General features: G+C 40.5%; 1 protein-coding gene across 3 annotated transcripts in view; it reads left to right on the top strand.

Moving 5' to 3' along the window:
• LOC109936473 (EMAP like 4) overlaps positions 1-26,535 on the top strand; it is a 277,428-nt gene that overhangs the window by 133,388 nt on the left and 117,505 nt on the right. For all 3 annotated transcript variants that reach the window (XM_048601028.1, XM_048601027.1, XM_048601029.1), the window contains exon 2: positions 3,395-3,577. In XM_048601028.1, the coding sequence (XP_048456985.1) occupies positions 3,395-3,577 (183 nt within the window). The remainder of the gene's footprint in view (positions 1-3,394; positions 3,578-26,535) is intronic.

A 26,535-nucleotide genomic window follows, 5' to 3' on the forward strand; every position in this document is an offset into this window, starting at 1 on the left:
CCTAGACCCTTCGAAGGGTCTAGGCCCGAAACGTCAGCCTCTCTGCTCCTATGATGCTGCTTGGCCTGCCGTGTTCATCCAGCCCTGCACCTTTGTTGTCTCTGTTAATGGGATGTCCATTGTCCAAAACAAATTATCCAATAATTAAATCAGTTATCAAAAGTAAACATTAGTTTTGTACAGTAATGCTTTGGATTAAGCATGATTCAGTGTAAGTAAAGAAATGCACCTCTCATTCTAGGATATGTCTTTGGGCAAGTCACTGATGTGACAGTTGGTGAAACTGAGACTACAGTTTAGTTAAATTCCATGTCAGAACAGATAATCAAGAGTTAATACATACTACACTGAGCAAAAGAGGTATGTTTCAATTACATAAGCTGGCAGGAAGTCCAAATTAAGGAACAGACTGACAAATCATCATTGGAAAATCTTTAAGTACTAGAAAGCAATAATGTAGTATCACTGAACTAGTAATCTAGAATCCTAGGCTAATATTCTGATGAAATTGATTGGAATTTCATCATGGCAAGCCCTGGCTTTGACTATAACTGCTCAAAGCTGTTCAAACATGCATTCTTTTTCCATTGAATTGAATGTCAAGAGGGAGTAAATGATGAACCTGAAAACAGTAAAATAGTTAGTCTAGTACTAGGTGTGGGTAGGCTTCGTAATTCAGGAAATGAGTGGATAAGTCAGGATAGCAACTGTGAAATTTTCTTGACTTACGTTTTTAAAAGTTTTTCATACAGTTTTAAGGAATTGGCTAGATTGATGACCGGAATACTATGGATGTCCATATGAACTTTCAGGAGATATTCACTAAAGTGGCTTACAAGTAGCTTGGAAAAAGTCAGCCACATATTGTGAGAAGGTATAACAGCATGATTTTTTTTTTTGAAAAGAAAATTGTTGATAGATGGACAATACAGTTAATGCAAATGGGTATTAATCTGATGAAGGCAGATTGAAAGTGTCTGCTTAAGGGACGTTTTTAAGTCGCCCTGTTTAGAAAATGTAGATTTTGCATAGGGTACAGGGTCTCTAAATTGGCTGATAACTAAGAAGTAGGAAATTTGACACATGGTCAGATAGTTAATAAAAAGAACTTAAAGCAGAGGTAGGCTAATAGGATAAACAGATGATTTTCAGCTATAAGTACAAGTTAATACTTTTTGAGAGAAAATCAACAGATCAAAGTATCTATTCAAAAAAAGTAAAAATACTGAAAATGTAGGCAGAGGGTGATCTGTAATTTGAACAAATACTCCCTTTAAAGTGTAAGTGCCATTTACAACACCATTTAATATTTATCACAGTCAAATGTCCTAAGGTGCTTCCCAGAAACACAATCAAAGTTTGCCATAGATCCACAAATGATATTAAGGATATCCAAAACTTGGTCAAGGAAGAATTATGGCTCCCCCTAAGGTATGTGGTGTGACATTCACCATGTAGACAATGAAAGGATAAGAGATGGTGGGTAGCAGAGTGTCAGCAGTATATATGTGAAATTTGATGTGCGTTGTATGAAAGCGTTAAGTAGCATTTTTTATTCAGTCATGGGTTGTGGGCATCACCTGCTTTATTGCCTATCCCTGTTTACCCAGAGGGCGGTTAAGAGTCAACCACATTGCTGTGGGTCTGGAGTCACGTAGGCTATGTAAGGATATGTTTTTCCTGGCAATCAGCAATGGTTCCATCGTCATCATTAGACTGTTATTTCCAGATTATTATTGAATTCAGGTTCCATCATCTGCTATGCAAGATTTGAACCTAAGTCTCCAGAACATTACTTAGGTCTCTGGATTCGTAGTCTAGCGATAATACTACTAGGCCATCGTCTACCCAAGAATATAAGAATGGGCAAGTTTAGATCTTTGGAGACTCCAAAGATAATGATGTGCATGTAAATAATTCTCCAACAATGAGATTACAAGCTTTATATCAATGTAATACAAATATAAAGAAAGCACTTAATTTTGGTTGACTTTTTTGTAATAGGCAAATGGTTTCTTCCTGTTTGAATGAGAATACCACTTGACTTAATTTATCTTTCTTAATTGATCTTCATAATCTCATAATATGACACTTTTCCAAAGATTATCTTTTTTGTCTTCTGTGATATTCCTTGCTTACTGAGAAGCATGATAGCTGTGTTCACTAATCATGGGAGAGGCCCCTGTGAATCTTATTAATGGGTAAAGCTCCCTGTGTTAACTCAGTGGGCTGAAGAGGCTCACAAGGATTCATTAATGAACCAATTAATACCCATTGTGTTTGAGCTCATGTCAGTTTAATGGTGGCTCAGCGATTAAATGTATACCTAAACAGGTTAATTAGAAAATATCTAGACCACATGGCTTTCCTGTGTATGGAAAACAGTGGGAGGAAAAAAGCAGTGGCAAACCCAGTTGGGCTTTCCAGGTACATCTTGAGGGAGTGGAAGTGTCTCTTTGCTGTTAGTCATCTGTGCCCATTCAAAGGACCATCATCAGGAATCACTTCCGGCACTCATTGCAACCCTCACTTCACACTGCTTTATCTAATCTCACTCACCTTTAGTATGCAATCTGTCAATGATTCTGGGCTTTGGATGAATGTTGCCAGTGTCACTACCTCTGCTGACACTGGTAAAACACAAACCTACTGATCTTTAGCTGGCAGGACTTTGATCGTCGAGAAACTCATTTGTGAGAAAAGTCTAGCTATGACCAATTGTATGCATGAAGGGCATTTGATTCTGTCAGGCCTCCCCTACAGAACCAGACTATCTTTGCTGGTTCTTCACCTTGTGTGAGAGAGCTCTGGCCTGATAGAGTCCTGGATCCAATATCTCCCTAGTTCTTTAATTCTTCCAGATTATCTGTCTTCATCTGTTACAAACATTTCAAAGCTTCAATTGGCTCATCTTGCAGGCTCTTCTCTAGTAATAAGCCTAATTTATTAACTTCTTACTGAAAAATGGATATTAATTTCTAAAATCTTATTATGCATTAGGTTTTGTATTTCTGGAAAAAGACGTTTTGTTGAAGATTTTTGTCCTGCACTCATTGGGTCATTTCTCAAGAAATACTAATGTAAAGGGCAAAGAACTGAGAGAGGAATCTGCTGATTGATTGGTTAACAAGTCAACACTGGTAGAGGCACTAACATGGAATATGCACTGGTTAACAATGTCTGACACTTAACTGCCAAATTTAAATTCTTAACTAATCAAGTTGCCTCTGGACATTGCTCTAAGAAATGAACCAGCGAATGGTTGTTTGCTATTTTTGAGTTGAAACAGGAGCAGTTTGCACAGTATTTCTGACAGCAATACCAAATAACTACTTGCAATTCACTTTTGTAAATTTTCATCAGACTTTTGGTTCCTTTTTTTCTACCTGTTTAGATGATAGCATATCTGGTGCAAGCACGTCAGATGTCCAAGACCGCCTTTCATCCCTTGAATTGAGGGTCCAACAGCAGGAGGATGAGATCACAGTGCTGAAAGCTGCCTTGGCTGATGTACTGAGACGCTTAGCCCTATCTGAAGATCAGACTGCCTCCATGAGGAAAACGTCACCTGGTAAAGGTGAGACATTTTGTAGTAAATACCCATGCATAAATGTTTGTTGATTTTGTTCACTTGAAATGCTGTAGTTATAATTAAAGAATATCCAACAAAAATTGTTTGATTATACATTAATTCAGCAATATCAGAAATAAGTTAACTTAACTTTTTTTTTTGAAAAAGCACTGTGCATTAGTTTTTCTTCCTATGATGATTTGGATGCTTTAGTAATTTTTTGAACCGAAGGTTTGGTTGCATATATTTGTGACTTGAAGAGCATATCAACAAATTATTATTAATTTGACACAGATGTTTGAATCCTCAAACAATTTCATAGTTGAGCCTTTTAATCAAAGGTTTCACTAGGATTAAAGTATGAAAATGCTAGTTTTTGTACCACTGTAAAGTGACTATCTAAAGATTCTTTAAATTTGCTGATCTTGTCCTCAAGAACCAGGGGGATAAAAACTCTACTCCAAAGTAAAAACAGAAAATTCTAGAATTGTGCAATAGATCAGTAAATAAGGATCAATAAAATATTTATACCCAAACTGATGGCCTACTTTGTTCGTTCAATGTATCAATTGTATTTATTTTTGGAAACTTTAATTCTTAGTTGAGATATCAGTGCTTATGTGGCATTCTTCTTTGTGGTTGAAATAATAATTTCTATACTTTTTTGTTCATTCATGGGATGTAGACTTGTAAGTCCACTTAGACGTCTGTAATTGCTCTTGAAGCTGGTGGTACATAACCTTCTTGAACGTCTGTAGTTCGTTTGAAATATAATGTATTGTTGTGACTTTTACATGAATAGTGCTACATTATTTCAAAGGACGAGTCAACCATATTACTGTGGGTATAGAGTAATGCATATACTAAATGGGATAAGGACAGTAGTGAACTGTGTGGACAGTCTAATGTTTGCATATTATTATCCTTATTAATAATACTAGCTTATTCGATATTGATTTAATTAGTTGAATTTAAATTGCAAAGTACAGGTGGTGAAAATTGAACTTTTGTCTCTGTGTCATGAGTGCATCGGCACGAGCAGGAATAGAGCCTGTTGTGTTATTCAATGAGATCATGGCTGATATGAGACATAGTTCCACATACTCCTTAATATCTGATCAACAAAAATCATTTTGGATCTAATGTTAATCTTTAATCTGGAATCAATTGCTGTTTGCTCAGTAGTGGTCCAAACTTCTATCATCAGGTAATCTGAAAAGATGTTTGTTAATACTGCAGTGGAAGATCTGGCTCTAATTTTTGATTTATTCCTCTGAACCCTCAAGCCTTTCATAAATGGAAATAGAGAGAAGCTATCTTTATACCTTAATGCCTTAAAACCTGAATAAAATTACCCTCCCCTATCTATGTTCTAGGAACTAAAATTCTAGTTTGTTTAATATCTCCACACATTAGAGTCTTTGGATTACTGAGGAAGTTCCGAGGAAGGATCACCAGACCCGAAACGTTAACTCTGTTTTTTCCTTCACCGATGCTGCCAGACCTGCTGAGCTTCTTCAGCAACTTTGTTTTTGTTCTTTGGATTACTAGTCCAGTAAAATAATGTCTATGCTGTTTTTCTTGTTGCCTAACAAAAGGCTAATTAAAATTTGAGGAACTGAATAATAGTTGATGCATCTTAATTTGGTTGAAACCTCTGTCTTTAATGCTGTTTTAACTTACAACATGATGTTCGTATTTGGAATTGTTTTGAACCAGAAAATTTAAGAAGTGAATGTAGAGACTGTGCTAAGAAAAAGGAAAAAAAAGATGTCAGACAAGCACAAGTATTGTCCTGCAAGGAAGAATTTATTTATTCTGGTCATGAGCGTCATTTCATAGCTTAGAAAATAGCCATTTGCCGGTACAAGTTGAGCTTGTTTGTAGAACTTACTTTAAGGACTTAGTTTAAATTTAAACAATTTGCCTGTGCATTGCCCATAAATGAGAGCAACAGTGGGCAAAAGACCATCTAACTCTCAACGCTCAAGTTTTTCCTTGAGAAAGAAATTGCACTATAATGGATTGTAGCTTAAATTCATTCAGGAAATCTGGACTTCACAGGCTGGGCTAGCATTTATTGCCCAACCCAAGTATCGTTTAGACCATCTGTTCTGCAACCCAAGATTACAGTCAAGGAATTCAGCACAGTGAGAGTCAGACTTGATGTCCTTCTCCTGTAAGGAGTAGCAATATTTTTTAAAATGCCTTGATTCAAGGCATGTGGGCTTTGCTGGATTTTGACCCATTTGCTGTGAAGCAATGGCAACATATTTTCAAATCAGGGTGATGAGTGAATTGGAGGGGAAACACTGTATATTTTGCTGCCTTTGTCCTTCCAAATGGTAGTGGTAGTGAATTTGGAATGTGCTGTGTAAGGTGTGTTGGTGACTTGCTGGTGTTCATTTTGTAGATGGTAGGCTCAGTGGTTAGCACTGTTGCTTCACAGCGCCAGGGACCCAGGTTCATTTTCAGCCTTGGTGATGTCTGTGTCGGGTTGTCCCTGTGTCTGCCTGGGTTTCCTCCAGGTGCTCTGATTTTCTCCCACAGTCCAAAGATGTGCTGGTTAGATGGATTGGCCATGGGAAATGCAGGGTTATGGGGATAGGGTGGGGGAGTTCTGGTTGGGATGCTCTTCAGAGGGGAAGACTTGATAGGCTGAATGGCCTGCTTCCTCACTGTAGGGTTCTATGATTCAATGATTAAGTGGTGGTAGAGGATGTGAATGTTGGAGGATATAGTGCCAATCAAATGTTCTAGATCTTTTCAAGCTTATTGAGTGTCTTCACTTGTCTCCTGTGTCACTAAGGGCAAGATATATCAGGCTTGGCAATATCTCAGGTATTTTTGCTGTTGAAAACCACTTTAGCAGTATTGAAAAGATCAATATATTGCTCAATATGAAAAGCTCCCCATTTGTTTATCTTTGAGAGGGAAGAGGGGGGGGAAATGTTTTGTTACTTCTAGCAAGAATTAAATTTAATTACTTGTGGCTGTGCCAGAGAAAATCATACGTTGTTTAGAAGATACCCCGTTATTTTTAATGCATTGTGCAATGTTATGAACACTATTCCGCTCTCAGATACATTACTATTACATTCTTAAGACCATTCACAGCTGGATTTTAACCTTACACTGCATGGAAACTAGACATACAGGCAATCAAAGCCACTTTAGGCCTTACTGGCTGAACAACTCCTTTCTTCCTGCCGACTCTGATCTTGGCCTCTTCACCAAAACAAGCACGGACTAAATGAGAGTCTTTTGTGGTCCTTCACTAAATAAGCCAATCATGTCCAATGACAATATTGGGATCTGACTACTAGTTTAAAAAGAAGCCGTTGTGACTTTCTTGCAAAAACAATTTAAGGGGCCAGGTTAAAAGAGGTCCCAAATGTAAGGACACTTCCTTTTTTTCCAATTCTCAACCACTTTTCTCAGTATTATGATAACTATTCATTTCAGATCTTGGCAGTAACTTCCTGCTGCTGGACATTCCACTCTTCTGCCTGCCAACGGTTTCCTACTAGTTTTGGCCAGGAGACCGTCAAGCCTCTGCCGGTGTAGTTGAGACATTAGAATCTCCTGTACCTCAAGCTGCTGTGATCAAGGTGATTGGCTGACCACTTCAAGTCTTGTTTATATTACCAACTCACCTGGAATGGCCAGGAATCTCTCTGGATCATCATCAGTCTCCAAGTGGCCAGAGAAAGCCTGCTGGAAGATAAATCGCACCATCAAAAGCATTGGGAGCAGGTTGCATACAGCTTTGCCAAAAGTGTTGTTTTTCTGCTGTGTTTGTTTTGCCTGTACCATTTTCAATGTTGGCACTACATGTGTGTTGCTTGTAGTGCTGCCAGTCACAGCCCAATAGAAAAGCCCAAAAGAACTGCGGATGCTGGAAATCAGAAACAGAACCAAATTGCTGGAAAATCTCAGGTCTAGCAGCATCTGTGGAGAGAACAGGGTTAACATTTCGAGTCCAGTGACCCTCCTTCAGACTACCTAAAAAACTGAAAAAGAACTGAAGAACCTGAAACGTTAACTCCGTTTTCTCTGCACAGATGCTGCAAGACCTGATCAGTTTTTCCAGCAGTTTCTTTTTTTGTTTCCGATAGTTCAATAGAACGTTCTCTCGTCACTCAGTGCTGGTTGTGTGTGAGCACTTTACTTTTGAATGAAATGTGCAAATTGTATTGCTGTAGTTCTGATTTGTTACTGCAGCTCTGGTGCAGGACTTGTAAATGATCCAGGGACAGTCGGAGCTAGAGCTGAGAGTTTTTAGAAATGGATGGGATCATCTTTTATGTAGGACAACCTGAAATCAGGGCAGGGGGCCCATCCACAGAATGATGTGCACTTCTCACCTTAATTTCTTGAGACAGAGTGATACTTTGTCTACTGTAATGGTGCATTTGGAGGTTGAAAGCAGCTCGTACACAAGTGACAGTTGGTGATTAAGCTTCCAGTTGAACAGTCATTGAATTTTGATGACTTCAATTCTTAAGTCAACATCAGAATTACAAAGCAGCAGGTTTATTTTTAAATTTTAACATAATCGAGCTACAGATTCTTCTTCTAAAGTGGCAAGACGTTCATATTTTTACTCCAGATATTACAAATTTTCCAGTGTCTTCGGGTCACAATTTGGATGTCTGCACCCAGTGAATGAAGGTTTTTGAAAAAACTGCTATTTTAGCTAGGTTTTCAATCCAGTGGACAAGCTCAGTAGTTTTCTTGCTGTAACCTGACGTTCCCATTAAATTCAGTGTGGTTTAATCATCATTTCACTACAGTTGTTGCCCATGTCATTATTGGTCTCCGCTGCTGTTGAAACCGTAGTCCTTGAGTCCATTAGCTGTGGGTTTTTTTTTTGTACCTGTTGACACCTAGCCTCGTATTTAGGTCAGAGAACCCCTGAGAAAGTGTCAATATTTGCAGGTGTTCTGAGACCCACTTGTGCTATAACACCAGCTGATGCCTCCTAGAGTAGAGTATGCAATTCTTGCTCTTGTCCACAGGTTTAAAATTACGGCTAATGTTTTTAATGCACATGTTGTCAAGCTGCAACATGACATTCCAACTCCCATATCCAGTGTTCTGAACGATGAATGCAACCATGCCAAATGCTGCCTTCACTACTCTATCTACTTGTGACCCCACTTTCAAGGGATTATGCCCCTGCATCCCAAAGTCTCTCTTTTGCGGCAACTTACCATTAACTTACCAAAATGCAATGCCTCACGTTTATCTAAATTATACTCTATCTGCCACTCCTTGGCTCATCGGCCCAACTGATCAAGGTCCCTATGTACTCTGAGGTAATCTTCTATGTCCACCATGCCGCCTATTTCGGTGTCATCTGTAAACTTACTAACCATACCTCCTATGTTCACATCGAAATTGTTTATATAAATGACGAAAAGCAACAGACCCAGCACTGATTTTTGTGGCACATCGCTGATCACAGGCCTCCAGTCTGAAAAATGATCCTCCACCACCACCCTCTGTCTCCTACCTTCAAGCCAATTTTGTATCCAGTTTGCTAGCTCTCCATGTGAGCTAACATTGCTAATCAGTCTACGATGCGGAACCTTGCCGAATGTTTTGCTGAAGTTCATATAGACAGCATCTACATCTCTGCCTTCATCAATCTTCTTTATCACCTTTTCAAAAAACTCCAAGTTCGTGAGACTCGATTTCCCATGCACACCTGTGCTGACTATCCCTAATCGGTCCTTGCCTTTACAAATGCATGTAAATCCAGTCCCTCAGAATCCCCTCTGACAACTTACCCAACACTGATGTAAGGTTCACTGGTCTACAGTTCCCAGCTTTTCATTATAGCCTTTCTTGAATAACTTCATTAGCCAACTTCCAGTCTGCTGGCAATTCACCCATGGGTTGTCGATACAAATATCTCAGCAAGGGGCCCAGCAATCTCTTCCCTAGATACCCACAATATTCTGGGAAAGGTCTGATCAGGTCCTGGGGATTTATCCACCTTTATGCATTTTAATACTGCCGGCACCTCCTCTCCAATATCATGAACTCTTTTCAAGACATCAAGATTTATTTCTTCAAGTTCCCTAGCTTCCAAATCTTTCTCCACTGTAAATACTAATGCAAAATATTTGTTTAGTATCTCATCCATCTCTTGTGCTTCCAAAAGTAGATGACCACACTAATCTTTAAGGGGCCCTGGTCTCTCCCTAGTTGCTCTTTTGCTTTTAATGTTTTTATAGAATCTCTTTGGATTCTCCTTAACTCCTTTTGCCAAAGCAATCTCATGTAACCTTTTAGCCTCCTGAATTCCCTCTTAAATATACTCCTACTGTCCTTTATACTCTTCTAGGGATTCACTTGATCCCAGCTGTGAATACCTCCTTTTTTCTTGACCAGAGCCTCAATTTCTCTAGTCATCCAGAATTCCCTACACCTACCAATTTTGCCCTTCGCACTAACAGGAACGTACTATTTCTGAACTCTTGTTATCTCATTTGTAAAGACATACCACTTTCCAACCATCCCTTTTATGTGTGAATAGCCTCCCCAATCAATTTTTGCAAGTTCCTGTCTAATGCTGTCAAAATTGGCCTTACCCAATTTAGAACTTTAACCTTTGGGTCAGGTCTATCCTTTTCCGTAACTATTTAAGAACTAATAGAATAATGATCAGCTGCCCAAAATGCTCCCCCACTGACACCTCAGTCACTTGCCCTGCCTTATTTCCCAACAGAAGATGAAGTACTGCTTCTTCTCTAGTAGGCGCATCCACATATATTGAGTAAGAAAATTTTCTTGTACACAATTAACAATTCCTCCCCATCCAAGCCCTTAACACTATGTCAGTCCGAGTCTATGTTTGGACAGTTAAAATCCCCTGCCATTACAACCCTAATGTTCTTACAGATACCTGAGATCTCCTTTTATATATTTGCTTCTCAATTTCCTGCTTTCTATTGGGGGACCTATAATACACTCCCAACAAAGTGATCATCCCTTTCTTATTTCGTAGTTCCACCCATATAACTTCACTGGATGTTCTCCCAGGAATATCCTCCTCAGTACAACTGTAATGTTAACTCTAATCAAATCCACCACACCCTCTCCTCGCTTGCCCTATTTTCTATCCTTCCTATAGCACCTATACCATGGAAAATTAAACTACCAGTCCTGTCCATCTATGTGCCACATTTCTGTAAAAGCTGTAATACCCGAGTCCCATGTTCCCGACCATCCCCTAAGTTCATCTGCCATACCTGTCAGGCCTCTTGCACTGAACTAAGTGCAGTTTAATTTATTAGTCTTACCTCATTATCTGTCAAGCTGTTATCTGCCTTGATTATTAGACTTGCTCCCCTTCTCTACTGTACTAGCCTCAGCCTTTACTCTTTTTTTTCTCACAATTGCTTTTGTCTCTTCCAACACCCCTACTCCCCTAGTTTAAAACCTCCCATGTGGCACTAGCAAATTTTCCCTTGAGGATACTGGTCCCCTTCAAATTCAGGTAGAACCATCACTCTTCAGGGGTAGAAAAGACCAGTATGAGAGATCCCAATTGTCCAAAAACATGAGTCCTTTCCCCTTACACCAGGTCCTCAGCTACATAGTCATCTGCTCTATCCTCCTATTTCTATTCACTGTAGCCCACGGCACTGGTAATAGTCCAGATATTACTACCCTCAAGGACTTACTTTATAACTTCCTGCCTAGTTTTCTATATTCTCTCTGCAGAACCTCATCCTTTTCCCTACCATTGATACCAACTTTTTCAATGACCTCCAGCTGGTCATTCCCCTTTCAGAATATTCTGCACCTGCTCCAACACATCTTTGTCTCCCTGGTGCCAGGGTCATTAGGCCATCCTAAGGTATCTCTGATGGCTGCAGAAACATCGGTCTATGCTCGTGACTAGAAAGTCCCTTATTACAATCAATTTCGTGGAACCTGACATACTTCTCATTGCAGTAGAGCCAGTCACGGTACCAGATACCTGGCTGACAGTGCTAGCTCATCAAATTTCAGAAGTTGGCACTTCTGTCATGTAAACAAAGCTGCTATGTGAATTTATAGATTCTACTGTTGATTTATTGTATTTTTTCTAATACTTGTATCAAATTTGTAGCACATACTTGCCTCTAGGCAACTGGGTTTAGTAACTTACTGCAAGATTGGATTACAGGACCTGTTGCTGAAGAAATATCAGAAAGAGATTCCCATGTCTCGGTTATCATGCCGATCAGATTTTAGGAATGGCATTCACATTAGACTTCATGATGTTTAGAATCTAAGCTTGACCAGCTTCTTAGTGTAGTTCCAATTATAGCACAGTACTTTCCTTGTGCAATTCATGAATTTCCCTTGAATAATTCAATCAGTTTCAGAGCTGAGTCATTGATTTGAAAATGTCTCTTTGCCATTCCCTCTCTCCCATCTTTTCTCTCACTCTCTATCTCTCTCTCTCCTTTTTTCTATCTCTATCTCTCTCTCTCTCCCTCTCCCCCTGTCTCTTTCTCTCTCTCCCTGTCTGTCTCTCTCTCTCTCTGTCTGTCTCTCTCTCTGTCTGTCTGTCTGTTTCTGTCTCTGTCTGTCTGTCTCTGTCTCTCTCTCTCTCCCTCTCCCCCTGTCTCTGTCTCTGTCTCTGTCTCTGTCTCTGTCTCTGTCTCTGTCTCTCTCCCCCTGTCTCTCTCTTTCTCTCTCTCTCTCTCTCCCCCTGTCTTTCTCTCTCTCTCCCTGTCTGTCTCTCTCCTCTCTCTCTCTCCCCCTGTCTGTCTGTCTCTGTGTCTCTCTCTCTGTCTCTCTCTCTCTCTCTCTCTCCCGTCTCTCTCTCTCCCTGTCTTTCTCTCTCTCTCTCTCCCTGTCTGTGTCTGTGTCTGTCTCTCTCTCTCTCTCTCTCTCTGTCTGTCTCTCTCCCCCTCTCTCTCTCTCGCTCTCGCTCTCCTGCTGTGGACCCCCACAACCCACCCCTCTCTCGCTCTCTCTCCCCCCCCCCCCCTTTCTCTCTATCCATCTCACTTTCTCTGCCCCACCCCCCGCCCCATCTCTCTCTCTCGCTCTGTCTGCCCCCCTGCCTGACCTTTGTCTGTCTTTCTGGCCTCCTCGCTCTCTCTGCACCACACCCCTTCGCGCGCTCTCGCACTCTCTCTCTCTCTCGCTGCAAAACTGTAACAATGCAGAAAAGAATGAAAATAGTGTTTTTCTAAACTGTTTTCTATTGGGGGAAATAATGCATTTTTTAAATCTCTAAATTGGATTACTTGATTGATAATTCAGCATCCAATTAACTATGCACAAGTAGCAAATTATTGAAAGTTGGAGTAAAGACAATGGCCACAAGGCAGTTCCTACTATCTCTGTAACAATTTTAACCCTACTGCGAAGCCCCTCTGATGCTACTTGGCCTGCTGTGTTCATCCAATTCTACACCTTGTTATCTCAGATTCTCCAGCATCGGCAGTTCCTACTATCTCGGCCACAAGGCCAGTTAGGTTTGTTTTGATGTTCATCTTCCCCTGATCCAACTTGTCTGGTTTCAGTCTTCAGTTTTCTTTGTCTACCGTTTAATGGACCCTGTTTCCATGCAACAGTTTAATTCATTTTTAAAACAATTTCTATTAAATTTGTCTTGGAGATTCGACATTATTCCCACCTTTATATGTAAAATTTTCTAATCTCCCTTCTTTGTGAGCTTAACCTTGTATCCTCATAATTGATTGCTTTTGTTTGCAAGTAAATAAGTATTTACCTGACCATAATCTTTCATAAACATGAACATTTGTTAGATTACTTTTCAAACTTCTCAGCTTTGTGAAGATGCCCCAATTTATCCAGACCTCCTTCATAATTGAAATCCCTTATTCTTGTTAATGTAAAGATCTGAGATGATACTGCCAGACAAATTTTATTCTAGAATAAAGCGTAGCTTGATAATTTATCATGTTAATTTTTTTGCTTTTAGTAACCTGGTGGTTAGCCGGTAAAGCATTGTCACACAAGGTTGCAGATGTTCCTTTAACAGAAAATAACACCGCTATAGTTAGAGCTATATAGATCTTAACAAAAGCAGCAACACAAAGGTTCAATCTATTCCCAACATTGTCCTCTTACAGATATCCAATTCCTGACAAATTTCACTTCTATCTGAACTCTTAAGTTTTTATAGTCATACCACATGGAAACAGACCCTTTGGTCCAACTTGTCTGTGCTGACTAGACAGCCCAAACTGGCCTAGTCCCTTTTGTCAGCATTTGGTCCATATCCCTTTAAACCCTTCCTATTTATTGTCCCAACCAGATGACTTTTAAATGTTGTCCTTGTACCTGCCTCCACCACTTCCTCTGGTAGATTGTTCCATACACACACCACCATCTGCGTGAAAAAGTTGCCATTTGGGTCCCTTTTAAATCTTTCCCCTTTCATCTTAAACCTGTGTGCTGTAGTTTTTAGACTACCCCCACCCTAGCAAAAAGACCTTGGCTGTTCACCCTATCCATACCATTTGTGATTTACTAAACTAAATTCTTCCAGTTGTTTTTCCTTGGACTGCAGTGACAGTTTTACAATTTCTTTCCAAGTCTGCTAACATGAAGCTTTCTCAATACTGGTGGCTAAACGTTTTCACTATGTTCTCCTAGCTTAGAAAACCCAAAAATTGAACGACTTCACTGGTTGCCCTGGATTAAAAGCCTGACTTTCCTACCAGAAAAAAATCGTCCCCTCTGAACTGAATTCCTGTTCAAATGAATACCTTGAAGCTTCTGTTCTAAAGTCAAAACTAAACAATGATTTTCTAGTCTGTTGTAAACTGATCCATTAATACTGCAGGGTCTCTGCCAGGCACTTGACTGTGGTCACGGGCTTTTTTTTTTCTGGAACTGATTAGCTTATGTCACTGTTCCGAATGACTTTTTGATCTGTTCCAAAGAAAAGCCTGCTCAAAACTGAATCACATCCATCTTCCATTATTTCAAAATTCAAAACGCAAAATATATATTAAATATCTTTCATCACAGCATTTTAAATAACATTGCATATTTTCAATTACTTTTCTATCCTTTCTATATTGCAGTACAGAGAGTCGGTTAATACAGTTGGCTGGATGGGTGGTTTGCAATGCAAAGTGATGCCAAAGCGTGGTTTCAATTCCTGCACCAGCTGAGATTACCATGAAGGACTCTCCTTCTCAACCTCTCCCCTTGGCTGAGGTGTGGTGACCTTACAGTTAACCCACCACCAGTTGTCTGTCTCTATTGAGAAAGTAATCTAATGGGACCTTGGCTGGTTTACCTATCTGTAGCACTCAGAATTACAGCTAAAGCTCTTATCACAGTGTCATCTAAAATCTGATCAAGCTCACCATTACCTTTTTGTTTTTCTCAACTTTCACAAGGATTTGTATCCTCACCTCCTTTAGCATGCAGAAAAGGAATTTCTTTCTGCTCTTCTTACTTTGAAATGTCACCACCTCTACTGTTTGTTTCCATTCCATATTTTTATTTCCAATCTTGTATGGTTTTCTCATTGACAATTTCCCCCATGATCATTCTTTTTAAGAAAGAAGTACTTAAGGCAAAAAATGTAGATAGTATGTGATCGTTCCTATTGCTAAGTTAGCCTTCCCAGTGTTATCTTTCTCAAAATGGCCATCTGACATGCTAGAACATCTGTTGCTTTCCTGCCAAACTAAGTCGTGGAGTAATTGCAAGGTACTTTGACACATCGTTGTTTATTCATTTTGGCACAATAATCCAACATACCTAATGCTAGTTCCTAATGTAAGTTCATGCCTACCTATGTAATGCTGTTAACTTAAAAAATAACTTTTTAAGTTGACAGTCTTTGTTAACAACATTTGCCATTTCTTTTAATGTGCAGTTTGGAACATTTTCATTTGCTGTAAAGCAATACCAGTACCTGTGGTTAAAATTGTCATTTCGCTGCATTCAACAGTGAGAAATAAGTGAATATTATGGTTGCCAGATAATGTCATTTACGTAAGACTCCTGGCCACTGTACTAGACTCCAAGGGTAATAGTAAAATGTTATGTCTTGAGACCATTTTCACACAGACTTGTTGAAATTTCTAACCAGGATGTCTAGTACATTATTCACTACAATTTATATTTTGGCAAGGAAAGTTATAATTTAACACAAAAATGAGTTTTATAAAAAAATACTCTGACCCCACTATTTATTACACAAGGACTTTCAGATCTCAAAAGACCTTTTTAGTTTATTCTAAGGGGTGATCATATTTCATTGAAAATAAGGAATCATAATCTGAAAATCATAAATAGTTAATGTAAAGGGAAAGTAGAATTTTGTAGTAGATTGTACCAATTATATGTTTTTATTCAAAATCTTTTACATCCAATATGGTAAGTTGCATTTAATCAGGACTTTAAAACCAGATATAACACACTATCTGGAGACACTGGCCCCATGAAGATCCACTTTATTGCAAAATGTTTTATAAAAATTTGCATTCTTTGTTTAAACAATGGATTGAAATACCTGCCTTTTATGGTGTTCACCTGCAATTAGTTTCTTGACCCATGTAACCTTCTATCCTTCATCAAAGGCCTTGGCCCTACAACGTAATTTTATTGCCTCACCCAAGGCTGTTCTCACTGATCAGGTTCATCCTCTCAAAAACATTTCACTTTCAATTTTCAAAGCTAATTTGCAGAAATTCCATTAATTCGTATCTCTCCAATCACTATGTGACTCAAGCTGATCTTCAGACGAGTTTTGAACTGTTATGAAATGGTTGTCCAGTCTATCTTTTCTAATTCCGGGGTTATTTGCTAAAATAGGTTCTGTTCTACTTCCACACACGACGAGTAATGTACTGGTTTATCTTAAATGAGTAGATGAAATGAAAAGCCTAATACAGTTTGCATTGTTAGAATCATAGAATCCCTACAGGGTGAAAACAGGCCATTCAGCCCAACAAGTCCACACCGCCTGTCCGAAGAGCATCCCACCCAGACCCATTCTCCTACCCCTGCGTTTTCCATGTCTAACCCACCTAACCTAAACATCCCTGGGCACCAAGGGAAATTTAGCATGGCTAATCCACCTACCCTGCACATCTTTGGACTGCTGGAGGAAACTGAAGCACCCAGAGGAAACCCACACAGACACGGGGAGAATGTGCAAACTCCACACAGACAGTCGCCCGAGGCTGGAATCGAACCCGGGTCACTGGCACTGTGAGGCAGCAGGCTAAGCAGAAAATGGTATTCTTAGTATTTTTGAAGTAAAATTGATCAACAAAGTTTTTTTTTCAGGGTTGGTGAAATGGACATAATAGGAAAGAAAAATAATTTAATGATGACTAATACTGAAGCTGCATCTTTAGCTCAATGTTTCAATTTTTGGGACAGTTCTTTTACCTGTTTGACCTGAAGCATTTCCAATGGCATTATATTTGAAATTTGGTTTTCTCCTTTCTGAAGTGTCCTACTCTGATTTTTTTTGTGTGAAATTCTAGCTACATGTAACATTTGGTCACATTTAAAATATGTTTCTAATGCATTTGTATTTTTAGTTTAATCATTTGAATTTTTAGGTTAATTAACATTTGAAAGGATAAGTTGGTGAATGGGATTGTCCTAAGATTGACACCTACAATCTGATTTCACATCCATATCCACTCTTAAAAGTTTTAATATTTAAGAACACTTCAGCAATTTTTGACTTTACGACTAATTGGAAGTCGTCCTCCTCCTCAATGCCTGTCCACCATATACAAGTCAGAAATCGCAACTGTAATGGATTTGTGCAGCTTGAGCAATACTTATAGCTCAACACATGCAAGACAAAGTAACCCATTTAATTGGCACCCCCACTCTCCACCCTCAACTTTCACTCCTTCAATGAACCGTGGTACTAGCTTTGTGTACTATCTATAAGACGCACTGCAGCCACTCAAGGTTCCTCCAACAACACCATGGAAACCTTCGAACTCCACCATCTAGAAGGATAAAAGCATCCAATACATGGGATGCTACCACCTGCAAATTCTACTCCATGCTACACACCATCTGACTTGGATGTACATCACTGCCTCTTCCTAACAGCACTGAATGTACCTACACTTCAGGGAATGCAATGGTTCATGCAGGCAGTTCACCACATTTTCATGTGAAATTAAGGATGTTCAATAAATGTTGACTTAGCCAGTGATGCCCAACACCCCATAAACAAACATCAAAAATAACTCCTCAACACATACTGTGTACCTAAGAGGTCCATTAAACTTATTGATCCTGGGTTTCGACCCCTTTTGTCTAAGCTGTTGGTTAATAATCTTTCAGGAATGCAGTGACTGCTCAATATATATCATTCAATGTTAAAACAAAGATAACCCTTTAGATATTGCAGTTCAACTATAACAATTCTCAGGATGTTGATGGAATCCAGAACAGAGTTCATTCAGGTTTTACTTCCTTGAACTTTGACAACTTGGCTTCTATCACGGTCACCAGTTACAGAAATTTATTTTACTTTCATCTTTGCATGTGGCTGCTATCTTTCGAATAAAATAGAGCTCAGTGCTCTTTTATTTGACATTTCCCTGGTGATTTGCAGTATTGACATGGTGTGGTTGTTGATTTTTATGGAAAAAACTTAAAAGGATTTTTTTGTTCAGTTAAGCTCTGTTATTTCACTTAGCTGATGTTATCTTTTCAAACTTTAGTTGCATGTAATTGGACATCTTTCTTCCACATTATGTTTTCTATGTTGGACATGTTTGCTGGAAGCATTAAGAAGCATGAATGCTTTTGTTTTCATCATAGTAACAATAAACGATAGAAATGCTCAGTAGTGCTGGCAGCATCTGTAGAGAATAACAGTTAATAAGTGGTGAGGTTAGGAACAATCTTAATATCAGGCAACATGACTGCAACATCGTAACTGTATATTCGCATCACCAAAGTGTAATAATGGGAGCCAAGTTCAATAGCTCCTAAAACAAGTGTGTGCATTCTGATCTTCAATTAACCTATGTCCGTTGATTGCAATGAATGCAGTACACCAATATTTTGCTGCCTACTCATTTAATTAGTTCCAGTGCTAACTTTCGTTGGTATTTTGGACACACCAGTGGGGGGACCGATATTGTGACTGACTTGCATCATTCAAGATTAGCCTGTAGCACTTGAAGGAGAGATCAAATGTAAATTAGAAAACTACTTTAGTGAGCAACTCCGTGCAGTCCATAAGCATGACTGTATGCCTTTTGTCAAGAAATGTGCCAACATGCACATCTGAAAAATAACCACATGAGGCTCCTTTTTTCAAAGAATTATACCTAACTTTTATACATACCTTTAAGAAAGGAGGGGAATTTTTTTATTTATCTTTTAAAACAATATAAGCATTCTTGTTTGCAATAAGCACTTCAGATAAAAGTTGGCACTACCATGTTAAGGAATGGGCTTTGAATTGGCTAGAAATATGAAAGTTAAAGGCAGTAGAGTAATTTTTGAATATATACTTACACTTCTGAAATAAGAAACAAGGAAAGCAACATGATAGAGATTTTAAACCATTTTTTTAAGGAGCGGCATGATGGCCCAGTGGTTAGCACTGCTGCATCAGCGCCAGGGACCCAGGTTCAATTCCAGTCTTGGGCAATTGGCTATGTGGGGTTTGCACGTTCTCCCCATGTCTGCATGGGTTTCCTCTGGTTTCCTCCCACAGCCCAAAGATGGGCAGGTTAGATGGATTGATTGTGCTAAATTCCCTGTAGTTTTCAGGGATGTGTAGGTAAAAGGGAATTAGCCATAGGAAATGCAGGATTACAGCGATAGAGTAGGGGAATGAGTCTGAGTGGAATGCTCTTCAGAGAGTTGGTGTGGGCTTGTTGGGCTGAATGGCCTGTTTCCACACTAGGGATTCTGTTTTCTTAGCTGGAAGTAGTGTATATTTGGAAACACTGGATAATTGGATTAGGAAAGAAAGACCTGCAGTGCTATAGTATCTTTGTGACCTCGGGATATTGCAAAGTGCATTACAGTTAAGGAAGGTTTTGTTTTTGAAGTGTCATCATGTCCAATGTTGTTAAATTAAGGAAAAAAAGCAAGTTAAAGATACCAAACAAAATGTGGGAGGAAAATGGTTAACAGCACCAGTGTAGTTTTCTTTTTAAGATCCTGTTTTTGCATTTTATTGCTGAGGGCTAAGGTTCCAGTACTAAAGTCATATTGCAGTGGCATAACTTTCAGCACGTCAGTACATATCGTACCATTTGGTGAGCACTGGCAGACGGCAGTTTCAGAGCTTAGTTGTTCACCTGTTACATTTCAGCATTGGAGCCACATTCAATTCTGTTGCAGAACTTGGTTTATCCATAGCTAAAACATGGAAATTGTACATTTCTTAATTTTTGTTACATTACACAATAGAATTAACTTCATTTCAGAATACGAACTTTTCTAATCAAAATTCGTCGCTTATTTATTGACATTTATTGCATCTGTACTTTTTAGCTCAGTTTCCACCTTATTAATAATCCATCTGCAGGCTGCTTTGGTGGTATTGAGAATTCGCTATGCTTATTTGGGTATCACCTGAAGACTTCAAATTTCCTTTCTCTATACCTATACGCAAGGTATTGATAAACACAATGAACAGAGGTGACCATGATCACCATCAATTCCATTTCCTTTCATATCTGAGTAATCCCGTGTGTGATTTTACACTACATCCACTGCATCACCTCCATCTGTTACATTCTACAAGAATTTTGAGGTTGTAACTATTTTAATTAAAACTTTTAAAATTTTCCTTAACTGCATATGGTAACTATCCAAAGCAGCCATACATATTTCCTATTCTTTGGCAGAGACAATGTTTTGTAAATAGAAATTTTATTTGAATATTGTGAGCCCCTGCTGACTTGATTTAAATTGCATGCTCTTACATCCCTCACTTGCATTCTGAAATTTCACCACCTAACATAGTTGAGATTGGAAAATCAGTGTACGAGAAATTGAATCCTCAACATTAGTGTGCCATACAGATACATTGGTACCTTGCACTTCCTAATATACTACACAAGTTAGTAAAAACTTTAGAAACAGTGCTTTATAATAGGAAATCAGAGCAGGCTCAGACTGTGAGCCATTGAGCTCACTCCTGCACTCCATACTAGCATAGCTGAACCAAAGCCTTAAATCCACTTTTCTACATGATCCTTAATCGCTGGAGTTGATGTTATGAATGGTGGAGAGGTCTGCTCCTGCTGCTGTCTGTATACTATGGCCCTGCACAGTGGCAGTAAAAGTTCACTATATTTAAATTCCATTCTCCTTTTAATTGACAGCAAGAAACGATTTGCATGCCTAATCACTTGCTTTTACCTGCAACCAACGTTTTCAGTTTCATGTATCAGGGCACGCATCGCTCTATACTACACAGTTCTACAGTTTGTACAATTAAATAGTATGATGCTTTCCTGTCAATGTGGGGAAATTCACATTTTCCCATATTTATACATCATCTGCTAAATTTTGCTCAGTCACTTGACCTACGTATATTCCTTTCCTGTCTTTTTGGGCAGAATCTTGTTGGGGCCTGAAATTGTTGTCTACGATGAGATTTGTGACAGAATCATAGGATAAACCCAGGAATGATATCTGTCGGTATTGAGAGTGACCAGCTGCATCTTTTATGTGTTTGTTGAGTGGTGAGGCAAGTTTCTTGCTAGTTAGTGGCAAATAGGGATATTATTACCCTTTCTAATGCTGCAATTCACCTCCCAAGGATATGACTTCTATCTTGCCAACTTGCCAAATAAGAGATAAGACAGTGTGGAGCTGGAGGAACACAGCAGGCCAGACAGCATCAGAGGAGCAGGAAAGTTGACGTTTCAGGTTGGGATCCTTCTACAGAAATGGGGGAGGGGGAAAGGGAGCTCAGAAATAAATAGAGAGGAGGGGTGGGGCTGGGGAACATAGATGGGATGGTGATGGGTGAGTGCAGGTAGGTATTGGTGGGGACTGGTCAGTTAGGTGGGAGAGAAGACAGACAGGTTGTCTCAGGCCAAGGAGGCGGGGATGAGCGGGATGGTTGGTCATGGGATGAGGCCGGAGGTGCTTGACAAAGTTGTCTCTGAGCCTCTGCTCGGTCTCACCAATACAGAGGAGGCCACATCGGGAGCAGCGATAGACCACGTTGACAGATGTGCAGGTGAACCTCTGTCTGATGTGCAAGGTTTGCTCGGTGCCTTGAATGGAGGTGAGTTGGGTTGGGGATGTGAGTTGGGGTGGTGGTGTAGGGTCAGGTATAGCACTTCCTGCAGTTGCAGGGAATGGTGGTGGGGCTACTGGGGAGTGTGGAGCAGACGAGGGAGTTGCGGAGAGCGCGGTCCCGACGAAAGGCAGATAGAGGGGGAGAGGGAAATATGTCTTTGGTTGTGGGGTTGGATTGTAGGTGTAGGAAAGACGGAGAATGATATGTTGGATAGGGATATATCATAAATCTGCCCACTCCCCGCCTCATCCTGTGACCAACCCGCACTCTCATCCCCATCTCCTTGACCTGACATAACCTGTCCATCGTCACTCCCACCTATCCTCTCCTCCCACCTCATTGACCAATCCCCTCCACTCCCTACCTGCACTAACCTATCACCATCCCACCTATTTTCCCTAGCCCCACCCCTCCTTTCTCTATTTCTGAACTCACTTCCCCCTCCCCCATTTCTGAAGAAGGGTTCTGACCCAAAACGTCAACTTTCCTGCTCCTCTGATGCTGCCTGGCATGCTGTGTACCTCTAGCTCCACACTGTGTTATCTCAGACTCCAGCATTGGCAGTTCTTACTATCTCTGAACTTGCCAAATAAGCTGTGTCAAGAACTCTCAATGTGGAAGTCTGATCAGGAACGGTAGCTTCAGCTCACTGCTGGCTGCATGGAAATTCCATATTTCTCAACACTAAATAGCATCTCCGGAATGACCTATGGTTACGAGCCACAGTCCCTCCTCATCCAAGGACATCGGCATCCAACATTTGCCACCCTTTCACGACCATCGTGACTCCTCTCCAGTCTACTTGCATTCAACTTCGGAAGCACAGACTTGCATTGCATGTCACATCAGCACCTTGCATTGAAAGATTCCTGCAAGGGCATCTTTTGAGTGCAATGACTGGCACCCAGCTGAAGATTGGTTCAAGCTATATCTCCGGACTGCTCGCTTGCTCTTGCAGCGTTGCTCACTTATCGCCTACCTGCATATTCACAGCATCCCTGCCTTACAATTAGCCATGAGGTAAAATGGGTGGATTGGTTCTCAGTCAATTCGAGAAGGGTGGGTAGGTGTGACCGTCCACACACCGTCCAGAAGCTTGATCAACATTGGTCATCTGCTTGGGCTGCTCAAGGGCAGGAGATCTGTATGACTAAAGTAGGGGGAGTGGGCAACAGTTAGTAGGACCAGCGCAAGTTGTCAAAGAAATTGCATATCATCAGGGAGCTGAAAACGAAGCAGTCAGAGGTTTTGTCAATTCATGTCTAGTGGCTGTTGGTTGAATTTGGTCAGATGTCTGAGGTGAATACTGTTCTGGGAGCCTTTTATTTGTTGTGGGAGGAAAGGGAGCCTGTAGGGATAGGGCGATTCCTGCCAAAACGGGTGGGGAGTCTCAACTAGGGGTGGAACGCAGAGGTATTTGTAGAGATAGGGACAAGGATGGTGACGAGTGGGATTTCGAGGTGTATGAAGGTATGCAGATCAGCATTAGGAGTTGATGGTTATTGATAATAACCACCTCCATTGTGAGAACATACAGGAGCAAGATGGACATCATGAGGATATAATGTTCAGGGGGCAAGAAGGACAGTTGGAGACAGAGTCTAATGCATTGGGTCTCCATGTCGTGTTGGGTTAGAAATGGGCTGTCAGGGTAGCAAGGTAAAGTGAATCTGGCATTTCTGGGGACGATGGATACTGGCAACCAAGTGGAGCCTGATGCTGATGGTGTCAGCAACAAGCTGTGTTCTCTGTCATCACATGTCATTCTTTAGATGTGAAATGCAACTGGAAAATGACTTGGACAGCTGCCAAGGTACATGAAGTCAGTGTCATTTGGGAGAAAGCACGGGATTCGCGTCTGATCAATAGTAGGACTTTAAAGGGGCAAATACACAAAGCGTGTGCTTCCAAACTCCAGCTGCATTTCATTTACAATCATTTCCTTGCCTGTTTGCTTGCAGAGTGAACATGCTTAGATGTCAAATGCTGATCAGAAGCAAAATGCACCATGCCAGTAGTGCTTGCAAATTAAACATTCAGTGATGCAGAAATTAGCAAAATTACTTAAGAGGAGGTGAATATTGGCCAAATGGATCCCAGCACTTAAACTTCCAAGGGTACTGCAGAATAAAAGTTAACATCACTTCATTTGTCATGTATGTATCATGATGGACTGATGCAATGATAACCTTCATGATTGATGTGGCTCTAGAATAAGGAAGGAGGGGGTTTGGACTGTATTTTCACTCCCTTTTTGACATAATATGTTGGTTACTCAGCTGGTGCGGCATTTTCAAGTGGTGCACCTGCTGCTACGAGGGCAGTGGTGGAGCAGATGATGGGGCTGCTGAAAATGCAGTTCTTCTGCTTGGACTGGTCTGGGGGACCCTCTAGTGTAATTCAGACAGAGTGTGCGGCGTCGTCCTGGAGTGATGTGCTCTGCACAATTGGAGCAGGGAATGGGGTGATGTGTTGGATGTTGAGGAACTGGGAGCAGAATTCAGAGGAGGAGGACAAGGATACTGTGGAGGAGAACTCAGCTGTGTTAGGTACAACAAGCCAGCCAGGATCTGACTGACACCTGGTTCCAGTAGATGTAAGTTGAATGCAGAAAACTGTCTTGGAATGTCAAATATGTATAGGTCATATTGCCAGCATTTGGTTGGCATTATGGATGTGAGCTTAAACCTGTGGTTTTGTGTGTGTTTGCTTTTGCTGTCTGTCGATAAAAGCTCGTGTTTGGAAATGTCTAATTGCTTGCCTGGATGTGATCGTCTCTTACGGGCACTAACAAGTTATAGGTATCTATTGGGCATTGGGGATAGAGTAGCAGTGACTTAGGATGTTTAAACAGGATGTAGCTAAAGACAAGTAAAATGTGTGGCATGGCTGTTTAACAGAGACTAGGGTGAGAGGATGGGTTGCATGTGCCAGAAAATGTAGGCCATGCCGTGAGCAGCACATCTTTGTGGCTGCTGTGCCATTGCATTGCTGCTGAGGGACATCATCAGATTGTACCATCGCATAGCTAGTAAGGGGCCGGATTGTGCCACTGCACTGCTGGGGAGGGCATCGCCTGATTGCCAAGTGACTGGGTACACAGCAGTCTTTTAAAGATGGTGCAAGCTCCAGGGATGCCAGTCTTTTGGTGGATATCCCACTGAATGGCAGGTTGTTCCAGGAACGGTGTGTGGTAAAATGGAGATAGAATCAGACAAGAGGGACACCATGGGGTGGAGTAGATAGTTCATGAGGTGAGTTTGATATGATCTGATTAGAAATCTCACTAAGCCTTGGGGTGAAAAACCCTTCAAAAAACTCAGCAGAACTTCCACTTGGCCAAAAATCATAAGATTTCAGAGATAGTAGGAACTGCAGATGCTGGAGAATCCGAGACAACAAGGTGCAGAGCTGGATGAACACAGCAGGCTAAGCAGCATCATAGGAGCAGAAAGGCTGACGTTTCGGGCCTAGACCCTTCTTCAGAAATGGGGGAGGGGAAGGGGGTTCTGAAATAAATAGGGAGAGAGGGGCAGGCGGATAGAAGATGGATAGAGGAGAGGATAGGTGGAGAGGAAACAAACAGGTCGAAGAGGCGGGGATGGAGCCAGTAAAGGTGAGTGTAGGTGGGGATTTCAGACCTTTTGTCTCCTGACAACTTACTATTCGAGCTATCTTGGTGTCATTTGCAAATCTAACTGCCATATTCTTTCTGCTAATCCAAGTCATTGATACAGATTGTAAATAGTTGAGGCTGTAACTTTTAATCCCTGTGGAACTCCGTTAGTTACAGCTTGCCAGCCTGAAAATGACCTATTTATCCCTCTTTATTCTTCCTGATGACTAACCATCCTTTATCCATGCTAATATGTTAGCTACTACGCCATGAGCCTGTACTTGTATCGTGACCTCTGATGTGGCACCTTATAAAATCACTCACTCACGCACACAGACACGCACAGTCCCGGAAACGGATGAAAACATTCAACAACTTCACGTTCCAGACCACCTTATCCAATTTGGTTGGACCAGCCGAGAGGAAGATTCCATCACCCCATAATTATGACGTTGCTTTTGTTACAATCTCAAATTATGTCTTGATCAGTTCTCTGTCCAGTGGTGTACCTGAAGCTTGAAGATACAGAAGCCATTTCCACCAGCCTTTTCTGATCCTTGTTATATCCAGTCTCTACACCTACTGATTATACTACTTGATGTGCCAAAACAAGATCCTTTCTCACTGATGACTTTGACCTTTACTATCAAGCCCATTCCTCATTTTCCCACTCTATTTACCTTTTTTAAAATTTTGTATATCCTGAAATGTTTACTTCCTGTCTTTGAGCCCCTGTAACTAAGTCTCTGAAATAATGATGAGCGAAATCACTTATCTCTTTGTACCACTGGTTCACCTATCTTATTCCAAATTCTTTGAGCCTTCACACAAAGACCTAATGATATCATCGTTACACTGCTATTATTTGCATGGATTCTATCTGCCAATGCAATTGTTAGCATTAAACTCTGTTCCTTCTTGCCCACTGTTCCCTTCATTATGTAAGCCAATTCACTGCTATAATGTTTCTCCTAACATTTTTAAATCTGTCTTCACCTGAATCTCCCCTCATATTTTTATACTTCAAAACATATCTAATTCAAACTATATTAGTGTCTTAGGAACTTGGGTTTGCAAAAG

The sequence above is a fragment of the Rhincodon typus genome, chromosome 9, assembly GCF_021869965.1.
Source record: "Rhincodon typus isolate 14 chromosome 9, sRhiTyp1.1, whole genome shotgun sequence".
Classification (NCBI taxonomy): domain Eukaryota; kingdom Metazoa; phylum Chordata; class Chondrichthyes; order Orectolobiformes; family Rhincodontidae; genus Rhincodon; species Rhincodon typus.